The 15,537-nt window shown below is 37.4% G+C and overlaps 1 protein-coding gene across 2 annotated transcripts; it reads right to left on the bottom strand.

Annotated features, from left to right (window-relative positions):
- Nucleotides 1–1,450: 1,450 nt before the first annotated feature.
- Nucleotides 1,451–15,127, bottom strand: ptbp2b (polypyrimidine tract binding protein 2b). Of its 2 annotated transcripts, XM_052134207.1 has the most exons (15): nt 15,043–15,127; nt 13,285–13,315; nt 13,022–13,082; nt 11,246–11,418; nt 9,914–10,057; nt 9,665–9,826; nt 9,436–9,546; nt 8,921–9,119; nt 8,545–8,604; nt 7,789–7,904; nt 4,788–4,821; nt 4,167–4,259; nt 3,757–3,973; nt 2,887–2,964; nt 1,451–2,793 (listed from the first exon to the last, which is right to left on the bottom strand). In XM_052134207.1, exons 1-15 carry the CDS (start codon nt 15,048–15,050, stop codon nt 2,664–2,666), a joined length of 1,617 nt encoding a protein of 538 aa, XP_051990167.1. In that variant the 5' UTR covers nt 15,051–15,127; the 3' UTR covers nt 1,451–2,663. The 2 variants fall into 2 exon arrangements, with proteins under 2 accessions (XP_051990167.1, XP_051990168.1); XM_052134208.1 differs by lacking the exon at nt 8,545–8,604 and having other exon boundaries at nt 15,043–15,114.
- Between the last annotated feature and the right edge of the window lie 410 nt (nt 15,128–15,537).

Here is a 15,537-nt window from a genome sequence, read left to right as displayed (position 1 = left end):
AGTTGTGGCCATATTGGCATTAAAATCACAACAAATAAATCAAAACAAATAATCTATCTGTTGAAAAAAAAATATTGTTCTACAACTGTTATTCAAAAAATTATAATAAATACAGTAGTACAGTCAAACCGAATAGATTTGTACTTAGAACGCAGTACATTCTTTTAAACTTGTACATGAAACAAAATGGTATTGCAATTATTTACACTGTAGATGTTGTAGGCCTTTGTGGTAGCACAGCTTGTAGTTCAGGAGTATCCATGGATGAGGTCCTTAAGGTACCTGACGTGTAATGCACTGGCAGTGTGTTCCTGTCTGCTTAATTTCTCCCAAAATGAAAACCGCTCTCTCCGAATCTCTGGTTTCAGATCCCTCCACATGTTTTCTGTGAGCCGCATATTGCTAGCCACTTCAAACCTGTTTAACATTTCTTTACACACTTTCACTGTTGCTTTTTGAATAATGTTTGGCTTAGGCCACATTAAACACTAACCTGCTTAAGTTTGAAAAATTCAATTTTCAGTGTCCTAACGTCATTGTTTTCTGAATATGGAGAGCGTTTTTAAAAGTCAGTGAAGGAAAATGTAATTTCATTGTAGATAAGAGGCTAAATGAATGAGTTTCAAACTAAAATGTATTAGTGTGGACATTGCCTAAAATGTTTGAAATCGCATTCATTTCCCTACGTTTACACCTCATACACACTGGAATGGCATTTCATAAACACTTTCCATTACTGATCACTTTGGAAAACAATGACGTTAGGAAACATATTTTTGTGGTTTTGGCCACCTTTTGGAAAGACCTTCAAGTGGAGGCAGCCTTTTAAAACTGCTCTATACTGTAAAATATAAACGCCTTTGCATTCTTATTTCATGATGCCAAGCACCTAATCCCAGTGCACAACCCTCCAAATTTAGCTGAATCCCTTTGATGTTTAAGAAAAAACAATATATTCTTTGAAAGCTTCATGTTTCTATCTATAAAATGTAAAAACAGTAAACAAGATCTAAACTGGTGTCCTCTGTCCACAGGACATTCTCCCAGATTATTCTGTTAATACCATTTTCTTTTAATTCACAAAAAAGGAGCTGGAATTGTTCCTTATGGTTAGCTCAAGTCTGTGTGTCAGTTGATTAAGGTCTTATCCTTACAATTCAGGGAACTCATTACTGTTATCTCTAACTTACTGTAGCAGTCTGCATACAACTAACCACAGCTACCAATCTGACCCTCTACAAGATGCTTGATTATTTGGAACTGATACATTAACACTAGTACCTAGTTCAACTTAAACTTAAATAACAAGTACAAATATAACTTTATCCACAGGCAAGTGAGCCTTTTCCTTCACCATGGACAGAACGCATCAGAGAAATAGAGCTAAGTGAGATACAGAGAAGAGGAAGAGAAAGAGACAGCAGAGAGGCAGAGGTGAATACAGAGCGAGAAGAGTTTATTCAGCATGCTACAAGGTAAAACCACACAGGGACTGTTAAGCACAAGCTTGGTAGAAAAATGAACTTTTAATTGTGCCACTTCTATACTGAACTTTACATTTCCAAATATGTAAAAACTCAATTAATGTAGAAAATGTACAGAATACCATCCCCCCTCGGTTTCCCAGGCCTACACCACAAATATGTAGTTTTTCAAATAAATTATACACCATTTGAGGTCATCAGAGATTGATTCCCCTTAAACAACAACAATCAAGGACAATTAAGGGTCATTTATCTGAGTGATGTCAGTTGTAAAGTATGATTTTCTCCCCCTCAATGAAAATATTTCAGAGGTTGAATAAAAGAGTTTTGTACAATGCAGAATAAAGTAAGACTAAAGGCACATTTACTTTGGTCCCAACAGTCCCTACAATAATGTGACATCAATACGTCAAACACGGTCAGTCTGACACATGCAACTGCCAAGATCCATCAGCACATGCTCCATGATTTAAAAAGGGGGTTAAACGGTTCACTGAAGCAAAGGTGAGTGAATAATATCAAAGCAGGTACTACACTTTACAAACTATGCTCCCCTCTGTCATTTGTTTAGTTTTTTTTTACCACAGGTTTCGATCACAAAAGTACCTTGTGTGCCAGATCAAAAATGTACTACAGCTCCAAATAAAAGAAAAAAATGTACAGTAAAATGTACAGCTTTGAGTATATTACATCAAATTCTGTCAATTATACTTAATACAATTTAATACATTATAAATAATTGAGCTTTTGTCTTGATTGAAGCAAAGCAAGCTAATTAGCTCTCAAAGGTTGAACGGATTTCAAGAAATGACCTGATGTGAGGATATTGGGCAAGAGCTAAATACGTTTTAAAAACAGAGCAGGATTGTTACATTTTCTATTTCATCACACATAATGTGCCTAAACTTCTATTATCTGCAGCAATGGGAGCAAAAAGATGACGCTATTTTGCTAAGTAAGGCACATTTTTGTCAATCCATCCTATAATGAAAATATACTTCCTTTTTAAGAGTAACAACTGGCCAAACACAACCAAAAGTAGGAGCAGATACAGAGTGAGTGCTCTGCTCAAGGGCCATTCTCACTGAAGTTTTTGATATGGTGTTAAGGAATGACTGATAAAAATTAGACTTGAGGCTCTTGGGGGAGAGAGGAACATGACAGAGCACCAGGAGATTCTCAGATGGTGGACTTTGAGAAGGACACTCTCAGGCGATGGCCACGGCCCATGTCATAGTTGTGAAGGTCGATGAGTGCCTGAATTGCCTCCTCCACTGTGGACATCTGCAGCAGAGACATTTTGCGATCTCTGGATGGAAAAATAAAAAAACGGTTAAAACTATACTAATGAACAAAAAAAAAAACAACAACTGATACAGCCAGGAACACTGAGGGTTCTTACTGGAAAAACTTGAATGCTTTCACTGTTCCACCGGAGTTTGAAAAGAGCAGTCGAATATCCTCCTCTGTCACATTTTCACTGGAGGGGAAACAATCACTTTAGCATTTTCTACCAGAGTAAATGGTAAAACGTTCTCATAATACATGTACCAGTAAAAAAAAAGGTACATTTTTCTTTGGTTGCCACATTTTAATTTCAGACTTTTAGCCAAAGATATTTGAAATGTGAGTAAAAGATTGAGAATTAATGTTAGAAGATGGCCAGCACTTGACCTAAGATTCATGCCTGAATAATACTCAAATTGTATTAATAAAATCTTAATATCTGCTGAAAGCACACCACTAATTCATGCTTTTGCATTCATACTGATTGTACAAGTCCGCATGGCCATTACCAGCAAGTCATATAATGAGTTAGTGTTTTTTTTAACTGAAGTTTGCAAAAATATTTTCAGGAAGATGATGTCCTCAGTGTATTCTGCATACATTAGGGTTACAACAATTTTTGATCAATGAATTTCCTTAAATATTTAAGTGAATCACAACCCACTGATTTGCTAATAAGTCTTTCAGACAAATGTGTGACCAAATAACTGAATCTACTCAACAACAAAAAATGAAATTACACAAAATCAGACATCACTATGGTTTGCAAACACGTTCTGCTATAAACAAGCTCTTTTTAAGAGCAAGATTTAGGTGATGGAATTGATTCAACATTTTAGAGCAGTGTGTAACTAGAAAAATTTATTCATATAGACATTTCCATGACTTTTCCAGGCCTGGACAACACAATTTGAAAGTTCCCTGCTTTGACATATAAAAGTTCCCAGATGAGGTTTTACATGACCGTGGGAACCTTGATCCTTACGGGATGTTTGAGAGATGGAGTGTAGCCGAAGGGGGGAAGATGTTCTGGAAGTTCTTAGATCCAGGCTTCTTGAAGCGATGCAGAGGGGAACTCGTGAAGTCTTTGGTCAGGCCCTGATCATCTAACCCCTCTCTGGGCAGCTGTACTGTCTGGTGCTTAGAGACGGTCACACGAATGATCTTTCCATACATCTTCTGCCCATTCAGATGGCTCATAGCTAGATCCAAAAATAAAGGAAAAAGATCTTTATCTTGCTCAAAGGTGGAACTATGACGAGTCATGAAAGTAAAATTTACATACAATTTCCAATAATGTGCATCATATTTCAAATCATATAAGAAATGTTAACTTTATCACAAAGAGGTTTCAGTAATACACTGTGGTAGTTCTGAAGAGTATGTCAGCCTTACCCAACTGTGCTTGGTTTCCATCAGACATCTGGATAAGAGCACTGTCCTTCTTATTGTAAAGGATCTTCACGCGCTGCACATCACCATAGACACCTTCAGTTAAGCGAGAGGCAGATGGAAGAGGGAGGAAAGGAGGGAGGAGGAGAGGAGTGAACCAGGAAGGACAAGTTAGTGCTTCTGAAGCTCTGGTTCTGACATGAAAGGTGAAGATGATGGTACAAATCTTCCAAATTATCTACACCAGAGTCCAACACAGTGTTTCTAACAGACAATTTATTTTGATACGCCCTCCAAAAACAAGCTCAAGTGATATGGTAAAGTTAAAAACAAAAGCCTACATGCAAAATAATTAACCATGCATTAATATAAGCTGTACATGAAAAGAGACAGATAGAGCAAGATAGAGACAGAGGCTTCAAAAGCCAAGAAAAAACTAAAACAAAAAACAAAACTAATCAATTTGGCATATATAACTAAATAAATTAAATTTGGAAAACTAGGAAACTTTTACACTAGAGCCAGATTTTAAATAACCCTTAAATTATAATTGAAAGAGAAATTAACTGAAATGAAATAAACAATAGATAAACGAAAAGAGGTAGATTGCTAACGATAACATACCGAAGAGGGTAAACAGACTTTGGGGCGTAACCATCTTTAGAAGGAGAGAAGAGCAAGCAGCATAAGACAGGAAGAGAGAAGAGTCGAGGTAGAGCGGAGATGAACAGATCATCCATAACGAAGGGTGGTTTCCCGTAGAATGGTGAGGTGGTCATGGAGCATGGGTCAAGGCAGTTAATTGGGGCAAGTTGGTCCGAGGAGGAACATTTGTTTTGGTTCAGGCACAAAGCATGAATGGGTGGAGGCCGGGGAGACAGGGGAGGGGATCAGAGTGGGCCAACCAATCACAGAGGAGTCAGGAAGGCAATGGAGAGAAGAGAGAAGAGGAAAAAGGAAGGGGGTTGGAAGAAGCATGGGACAAAACAAAAACAAGAAAAAATTTGGAAGGGGGGACAAAAATAATATACAGGTCAGTACATAGGAAATGCAGGAGTTTGGTCAGAAAATGGCAGGGTTCTCAAATTTTTTTCTTCCCCCGACTTTAACTGCGCCAGACATAGTCACCCGACACTCAGACTAACTGCAGCACACAAATGGTTAGAGACGGACAAAGCATGCAGAGCATGTGGGAAGCTTAAGCATGAGAAAGCATTAAGAAAAAAACAGCATATAGCTGTACATGAGCGGGGCCGTGCAGCGGATAGGGCATGAAAACCACCTTGCAGAGTTATGGCATCAATAGAGAGTACATCATGTTGAAAACTCCACAAACCCACAAGTGTTTGGGAAAACAAAAACCATGATGGGGAAATTACTGGGACAAAAGACAGAAATCATAGTGAGAGAGAGTGTGAGAGAGATGAGAGAGGCGGGTGGGACTACCACGTTTCATACCAACTTTGAATAGCTTAGAGAGAGGCAGTGGAGCATCAGGAGAGGAAGAGAGAGATACAGCTTAGAGAGAAAAGACAGTTAGATATTACTTCCAGACAGAGCGCTCAGGAAAATGTGTGAGAGAGCAAGAGAGAGGGGAGAGGGGGAAGAGATAAAGAGAGAGGAGAGACAGTGATCAAAATTTGCACAGAATGCACAGAGGAGAGACTGCAGAGAGACCCTCCATTTTGACGAGAACCTTACTGAGAATGCTTTCAGTATATTTCTGCAAGTATAAATGTCAGAATAGAGAACAAAGAGCTACATGTTGAAATTAATTAACTACTACAGTTACCAGCTAACTGCAAATATACTGAAATAACATTAAGCATAATATATGAATACACGAGGATGGAAATGAGACAGGTCAATTTGAGGTAATGTAAAGACAAGTCTCCTGCTCATTGCTCATTGTGTGCGCCTGAATACATCATTCTGATTGAGAGCAGTCTTTTTTTGCACGTTACAGAACTTTACTAAAATAGGTTTGATTCTTGATCAGTTAGACTGGTGAAAGTTTTCTATTGCCACATTGAGCAGTTAAACTCGAGTAATGACTGAGGATTAGAGGATGTTCCTCCTCTATGAATTTTAAAAGACGTTCAACCAATATTCAGCATTAGCTTCAAAACATCCAGCAATATGGTATTTATATAGAAATACATTTTTAGGGATAAAGGAACACCAGAAGATGTGTATTTAGATGTTTAACACCTGGAAAATCTTTATTTAACGAAACCATTTCCCTTTTTGTATGCTGTTTTCTTGTTATCTTCTGTTAATGCCTGATCTTCAGTAAAGCTGCTTTGAAACGGTGTGTTGTGAAAGGCACTATACAAATAAAAATGACTTTATTTGACTTCTTGCAACACAAATTCCTCTTATTTTTCAAGTATGTTATTCTTGTTCTGCTGCTAAACGTCATGAAGATGATGTTGAAAAACTGGAGAGTGCCCTTTGAACTCAAAAATGATTCTTAAAGGAATAGTGCACCCCAAAATGTTACTTACAATTTTTATGTTGTTCTCAACCAATGACTAATTTGTGGAACACACAAGAATAATTTTTGAAGAGTATCCTGGCCACGCATAGATATATTGAATGTGAAAGGAAACTGGGGCTTGCTCCAAAATGACAAAACAGCACCATAAAAGCACTCTTGTGGGATATATTCCAAATCATCTGTAGCCAATGTGGTAATTTTTATCATTTCCGAGCAAGACAGCCCCAGTCCCCATATGCTTTCATTATATGTATAAGAGCGGCCGGTAGAGCTGGACGATATTACCAATATTCTATATCACGTTGCAAGTAATTTCATATCATGGTAACGGTATATATCACAATATATATATATATATATATATATATATATATATATATATATATATATATATATATATATATATTTTTTTTTTAAATTGACAAAAAAATTTGTGATACTGGTGGGCTGATAAGCAAAAAATGATATATCAATATTCTTCAAATGTTTTGGTAGTTAAACATATAGAATTTTTTTATTATTTGCTGGTTATGTCCAGTAGCCTAATGGTACACCTGCATGTCCATTGCAATAATAAAATTCTCAATCTATAAATAATTATTCAAATACTAACTGATCTGTTTTATTTCTATGCATCATATTTCAATCCAAACAACAACAACAACAACAAAAGAAGGGGCTTCTCTGTAACTGAACGTAAGCATTTTTAAACTTTATTTATTCTGGAGCAAACCCCCTCATCTGGTATATGTTTTGAACTCAGCCTTCCACTGGACTCAGATATATATATATAGTTCAGATATTTACCTACAGCGATATAAATCTCTATTGGTTGACATTTTATTCCCTCCCTAAGATATATATATTTTCATACTGCCCAGCCCTAGCAGCCAGGATATTCTTTGAAAATTCTTATTTCACATTCTACAGACGGGGGAAAGTCAAAAGGTTTGGAACAACATGAGGGTGAGTAAATTTTTGGGTGAACTATTCCTTTAACAGATGAGGACTGAACATATAAAATCTGAGACATACTTGTGATCTGATTGACACAATGAGAAGACCATGAACAGAGACAGCAGGAATGTTTGTGAGTATCTGAGTGTTTTGGTGAGGTGTACTGACCTCGTCGTTGAGATTGCTGACCAGGAGCACTCCACCCGGTCCTGAATGTCCTGACAACGCCACCCTCCCTGCTGCTGCTGCCGCTGCGGCCGCTGCACTCAGAGGGCTGATGGCCCCTACACAGAAAGAGGGGGAAAGACAAAAAACCATGTCAGGCTAGTGAGCCACACAGTTTAAAAGAGCAGACAGCAATCTCAGTTGGATATGCCCTCTGGCCATGCATGTCTACCTTCTGCACCCACTGCAGCAAGCACATCCAGCTACCCAGCCAACACCACACAGCTCTGGCAAACCCACATCCCAGAGTCAATATATGCCATCAGGCAGATCACTATCTGTGCGGATTTCAGACAGACTGGCGCTTTGGAGCATTATCCGAAAACAAAATTACTTTTTGCGGCCCTTTCTACTCGCTGTAGTTAGCCGCTCAATAGGCCGTTCTGCTTTAGCTAGAAGGAACTTGTGTTTGGCAGTTTGGATTGCCAGTCTGTTTGAAATGCGGGCTCCTAATTAGTGTGCGTGTCAATCTATTACGTCAGGTCCATAATGCAGAATGGAAGGGCTTATTGTTGCAGCTTCAGATTTATGCTTTGACAAACAGCGACACTGTTTATGAATCTTGCATGTCAAGTCAGGACAAATGATTGGGGTGGTTTCAACATGAAAGCCCTGCCAATTCTGAAGTCCCAGTCTTTCAGAGGGAAGAGCGCATACAAGTAAGGTTAGGAAATAAAAAGTAAATAAAAGCATAAGTACCTAGAGAAGATGGAAACCCTCCACCACTAGAGTAGGAAGTTACCATTCCAGAGGGAGTACCTACGGAGAACAGTCAAAGTCTTACGGGATCAAACACAGACTAGGGCCATGGAGGCGGCAAAATCTTAAAGCAACGGTTTGAATGACACATCAATTAGACGGAATTGAGATTCAGGAACCATTGACCCATTTTCCACAAAGAACTATGAAACTTTCATGAATCATAAGAGAGGGAGAGCATTCACACCTGTACCCTGCTCTGAAACTGAAGCTAGGCAGACAGGAGATGGCGATGCATGTCAGAGAATGACAGGGAAGATGGGTCTTAAAGGTGAAATTGGGAAATGTGAGTGTGTTTTCAACAGATGAACCTTACCAAGTAGGGAGGTGGAGTCTTTGTTCAGAGCAGCAGCCACAGATGGGTCTACTGGTGGCTGGCCGTCTCCTGCAGGCAGCTCGGGCCGAGTATAATCCCGGCTTTTGTCGTTGTTGTATTTTACATTCAGGTTGACCAGCTTGGAGAAGTCGATGCGCAAAGTGCAGCAGGAATTGTATATGTTCTGGCCATCCAAGGACTTTAAATAAAGTGAAGAAAGAGAGACAGAAAGAGCAAGGAAATATTTTTTATTTTATGACATGGGTGAATAAGGATAAGAATAATTACAGCCAGCACTGTAATGTAAAACCCTTGCTAAAAGTAGTAAAAACGCTCCTCTGAAAGTAATGACAATTGCAGTCATTTCATTACCTAAATGAAAGAAAGGTACTAAACCAACATATGATTGGATCATAATTTGCCTGTGGTCATAACTATCACATTAAATATTTTATAACATCATTTTACATTTATGAAGTTGGTAGTGGTCTCAATCCTGCTTTTTGTTCACTCACCAGTTTGGCCTGCTGGGCATTGACTGGATCACTGAACTGCAGAAGAGCCTGGAACTGATTATTTTTGGTAAATGTGATTATCTTCATGACGGTCCCAAACTTGGAGAAGATCTGAAAGAGGTCAGTACAAAGTCCTGTTAATTGAGAGGCATGAGAGTGTAAAAATACGTTTGGCTTGTTATTTTAAACTACAGTTTATTCCAGATGGATGCCTGCTGCGGGATGTGACCTGCTGGAGGACGTCCAGGGTGACTGGGTAGAACATATTGTCGATGATTATTCGCAGCACTGGGCTGGGTGCAGGCGCTAACAAATTCTCGCCTGCCGTGTCCGAGCTTGGAGAGCCACCCTCCTGAACCGCTGATACCGCCTGCAGCACAGCCTGAGCTCGCTTAAGAAGGAAAGGAAAAAACTTCTTATATGACTTCTATTGTTGTTAGACTTTAGCTATGAAACATAAAAACCTGTGAATTCTAACCTGGTTGAGGGCACTGTCAGTCTTAAGCTCTTTGTGGTTGGAGTACTGAATAAACACTGGGACATTACGCACTTGAGGTGTAACAGCTGTGTAGTAATTCACCATGGTAACAGCTGCTTCCTCTGTTCCAAGCTCCAAAAATGCCTAATTTAGGGAAAGAGTTCAAAATGAAAACACACAATTTTTTCCCAGACCGTTAAGCAAACATTTTGTTCACCCAAATTTCAAAAACAGCTTCTAAAGGCTCAAGCATAGGCCTACTTTGTTTATCTGCATTCCAGATCGCCTCGCTTGTGGTTGAGTGCTCATTCTTTCAAAGTATACTCTTTTGACGCTTGCGCACAACGACTTCATTCTTATTAGGGCTGCAACTAATGATTATTTTGATAATCCACTAATCCAATGATTGTTAGAACGATTATCTGACTATTCAGGCGATTATTGCAACAATTAATAATAAGCTCTTAACTGACAATTCAGCTTGTGCCTTGAATTAAAAGATTGTATCAAATATGTGGTTACTAAAAAATTTAAAATGAGAACAAAAGCATCTATTAAAAAATACCTCAAAATGACCTTCACTAAAGATTTGTATTGAGTTTAATAGAGAATAAAATTCACCGAGAAAAAATCATATGGGTTATCAAGTGTTATCATTTTGTTTCCCATTAAACAAATATCAAATATCCTTCAAACAAGATACATTTACCTAAGAAGCAACATTTAAGATATTTCGACTTGCTTTTAGATCAAACAACCATTCGACAACTAAATCTTTTTCTCAACAAATTGTTTTTTTCAACATTGTTGATTACATAGACTAATTGTTACAGCCCTATTTGTGATACTTTTTAGTAAAGTGAATGGCAGGTTCCCAAGATGTATATATTCATAATTTGCTCACCTTAACAGCATTCTAAACCAGTACAAATTTACTGGTCTCTCTCTGAATGAATGTGGATTTTTCCAAAAAAGGATGCAAAAGCACCATAATAGTATCATTAAAGTAGTTCGTCTGACTCATACACTATATTCACTATAAGTCTTTTGAAGCCATACTGTATCTGAGTGATCAGCCCGTTTCTAACTCAAAGCTATTGAAAATGCTTCAAAAGACCACAAGGCCACTTTTATGATGCTCTTTTGTCCTTTTTGAAATTTCAAAGCTTTAGTCCCAATTCTTTGTAATAGCATGCTAATTTTGTTTTCCAAGGGTGTGTACATGATGGAACTTCCATTTTTTGGCCGACTATTCCTTTAAGCGCTGAATTTAATTTAAGCTCTATCTCCCTTCTGTCACAATAAGGATGGGTTTTAAATTCCTTAAATTACCTGATTTTTGCCTTTAAGCATCAGGATATTAGTGACCTTTCCAAAGGGCAAACCCAAGGCGATGACTTCAGTCTCAGAAACCTCATTTGGGAGCTTCCGAATATGAATGACTCTGGATGGTGGGCTCTCCATGCTGTCCTCCACCCTTAGTTTTTTACTGTCACTTCCATTAGCTGTCAAATAAATCAGAAATACAGCTGCATTCCAAAAGCTTACATTTGAAGTCCATTTTATTACCACATATTATCAGGTTTATGTCACATTTTATCCAAAAACACTCATGCATACTATTCTAAAAGCTAAAGCAATTAAGTAATTTCAATAAAGACACTTCACATTAATAGTATAAAGTATATGAAAGCTGACAGGATTATGCTTTGAATGCCCCATTATCTCACACTTCATTGATGACATTGCCAAATCATCAGATTAGCCTTTTCACAGGAATCGGAAACTACGTCACAACAGGGTAAAGCTACTTCCGCTATGATGTGCTATTGCTGGTGTTTACATTTGCCTCTAATAATGCTTCTTACCTGTTCTGCATGGTCTGTTTTACACTTAATATACACATAACTTATTTATCATGTTTTCCCAACTGATTCAGCTATTCAGGCCATAGTCTCTTTTGAGTTTATGTGCTCAAATGCAGTGCTGTGATGGTTTCTTCGCCAGCTCCCATCTCAGTAGGAATATGCATTAAACATTTTCCCTCTTGTCACCATATCACGCAAAATACCATTTTAAAAGCTATATATACACTCCAAGCAAAATGCAAAAATACAAATAAAATTCAATATGTCTAACTGAACCTCATATGAAACTCCCCAAAATATTAAAAGCCATTTTTAAAAGTATAAATATTAAAAAAATCTAAGTCATCTCGTCCCATTTAATATGTAAATCTATTTTCATAAATCATATATGTTAATGTACATTAACCCAGCCATCCCAGTAAAAGATCAATAGATAGCAGTAAGAACTGTGCAATAAACAATGTATTTAATACTAATTATAACAACAACATGTACATAACGTTGTTTTGACATTTGAGCCACGTGCTACAACTATATCCGAGTTGGTTTGGCTTCATAATGTGAAAAGCACAGAGTTTAATCCCAAATATCGGCTCGAACATTAACTTTATCGCACTCAGTTTTATGATGGTGTCAGAATCATGTGAATGAGATGTAATAACGGAGAGAGAGATGACAGAAGTGTCCCTGTTTATGAAAGTGTCCATGGTGCGAGCGATCAGACGTGCTGCTTCTCACTCTGGAGCTGTACAGGGAGGGGAGCAGGCTGCCTGATGATTTTCTCCACACACAACGGGTTGTTTTCACTTGCGATAATGCAGAGCCAATCCAAACAGACACAGAGAATGAAATGACAGTGAATTCACAAGTTATTTATAATCGGTGTAGTCTAGGGCTAGTAGCAGCCTGAATGTCTCACTGAATATGATGGATTTAGTCACGTTATGCCTTCCTCAATGTTGTCAGGATGTTCTTTACCATAATCAAGATCCTAATTAGAGCTCTGTAGACTCTGTAGTAAAATGCCAGATCAAACATTTACACGCTATTTAATTTGTGTGAAGACTATGATTTCAGCAGATCTTGCTCACGTTTTAATGGCTGTTGTTGATACCGGAAATAAGTTTACCATGCGAGGGGAACCACCCTATGCCCAGCGAGAAACGCAGAAATGTGAAAAAAGCCTATTGGCCAGTGACCAACCAGACTGACTGTTGATGTCCACATTAATTTCTCATACCAGTGACTGAAGAATTTAGACTGCTGTAGAGACCGCCAGACAGCAATTCATCTGAGGTTCTCTAGAAAGACACAGATGCACACGGCAGATTCAGTAAACATGTAGTAACACATTATTTATATGTTGACCCTATCAAATATTCACAGAACATCATTACAAGATTATATGGAACGTGTGGGGGTTATCTTTTAAATTAGACAAAATCACATTTAATACAAAAGTATTAATGAAGAAATAATAATAATAAAAAAACTAACACTTACCTTCACACCAACTGCAACATCACTGGCCATGCTGAACAGAAAAAATATTAAAATGTAGATAAATTGTGCACCGTTTGAATTGTTACAGACTCACAAAACCATAACGGCAAAACACAATACCACAACTGAATACAGAATGTCCTCGGTATACTGAATTTATGATAGTTACAATATAAAACACAACAAATAAGAGAACAATTTAGTGTAATTATTATGACCTATCAAATGTGGCAGCTAGCTGTTTGTAATAATATATGAATTATCTTTTAACCCTCTTTTCGATCATTTTGGCTGTGTTAATGCCAACTGCATACATTTAGCCAAAGGTGTGTATTTTTGGGGGAATTGTGATATTTCAACCTCATTTACTTATCTATAATACACTGTGTACACAAAATAGTCACAGTCATGTCATTCAGGACAAATATGTCACCACTGAAACCAATATTTGATCCCAGTGCCATTAAAGCATAAAATCATGAATTCTATGATATTAAGCTTTCATTCCCTGGATTCAAAATGATTCAAAAAATATTTTTTCCGCCAGATGGTGCCCTTTTCATCATGTTTAGCCTAAGGAGCAAGTACATGCTTTTTTCCTATTTTTTGTTTGCTGTATTATAGAGCACTGCAGGCCAATTTAGTAAATGATGCAGCTAAAATTGTGTGGGTGTGTTTGTATGGAAGTCAAAGTCAAAGTGTTTTGATTGTGTGTGTGCACGGGAGTGAAAAACAACAGTGTCATTATATAAACTGGCATTTAAAGGGTTAAAATCCTGAAACTGAATGAATATTTGGTAGTTATGATGAGGACTGATGTTGGTTAAAAAATTTACTCATTGAAAGTAGAAAATACTATTAATATATAATATATTTTTTGACGAGGACATTTTTGCCCTCTAAGTTCCTGAGTGTCAGTTGTTGTTGTTTTTTTTGTTGTTTTTTTCTGTCTGACACTGACTGCACAAAAAAATAATAATGCATCAAAATCAATGTTGTTGCTAATCACTGATATATCCCAGACTGTGATCATCCACACAGAAAAAAAAAATCCCCTTAGCATTTAGCATATGGAAAATAATTTTTGTTTGTTTGTTTTTTCTTCAGAAAAAACAACAGTGGCATTATGTAAACAAATTGGCATTTAAAGGGTTAAAATACTGAAAATTAATGAATATTTGGTAGTTATGATCAGGACTGATGTTGGTTAAAAACATTTTTTTTTATTGAAAGTAGAAAATAATATTAATATATAATATTATTGTTAAATTTTTGTCCTCGATAGACCTCTGAGAAACTTTTTTTTTTTATTGACACACAAGGGTTAAAAAGAGAGTGTATATAAATATTGAGTAATATTTTTATATTCAGTTATATATGTGTAATTAATATTCAGAGCGAGTGACCGTTACATTTCAAACAAAGGAAACCTCACGCGCAGGAGCACCGTTAGCCGCACAGCTTAATCACATTACTGTACATTAAAAATTACTCTACTAGTAGGAAATCCATCGTAGATTGATATTTAATTGCCCAGCATAATGTTTGTTTCTGTGTATACATATAGCATCTATTCAGAAGTAATACATGATCGTGCAGTTGTTATTATTAGCCGATGTAAGCTGATGCATCACCAGATTGCATGCGCGGCCTTGCACGATAGGCTAAAGATTGTGACTAAATTCGTTTTAAATGTGCTTAGTTTACTCTCAAACACAGCATATGTTTTCTCTTATTCTGTAAATAACGTATGCTTACCCGTCCATTGCAGGAAAAGCGTTCTCCACGGTGTGATACTGATGTCTGGAGCAGACGAGCCTTCGACACACACTCGTAACTATGCAAAATGGAGGCGAGGGTGTTTTTCACGGATTCACCCGAACACGGCCGAACCTACGAGCATACACTCAGAGCATAAATAACGTGACATGCATAATTTTAGAAGTTCAAAATACATCAAAATGCAACAAACGACAACAATAAGAAAACAATATCAGTTGCAGAGTTAGCTGCAGTAATATTATAACCTCGCTGAAATAAGATATCTGGCATTATGCAAGTTGGCTACTTCAAACAAGCCTTTAAAGGAATAGTTCACCCAAAAATAAGAATTCTCTCATCATTTACTCACCCTCATGCCATCCCAGAAGGAAGATTTTTTTAAGAACATTTCAGCTCTGTAGGTCCTCACAGTGCAAGTGAATTTTGGACAGAACTTTGAAGCTCTAAAAAGCACATAAAGGCAGCATAAAA

The sequence above is a fragment of the Xyrauchen texanus genome, chromosome 9 (assembly GCF_025860055.1).
Source record: "Xyrauchen texanus isolate HMW12.3.18 chromosome 9, RBS_HiC_50CHRs, whole genome shotgun sequence".
Classification (NCBI taxonomy): domain Eukaryota; kingdom Metazoa; phylum Chordata; class Actinopteri; order Cypriniformes; family Catostomidae; genus Xyrauchen; species Xyrauchen texanus.
Note: the sequence above shows the minus strand (reverse complement) of the source record. Positions and strands in the feature narration are given on the sequence as shown.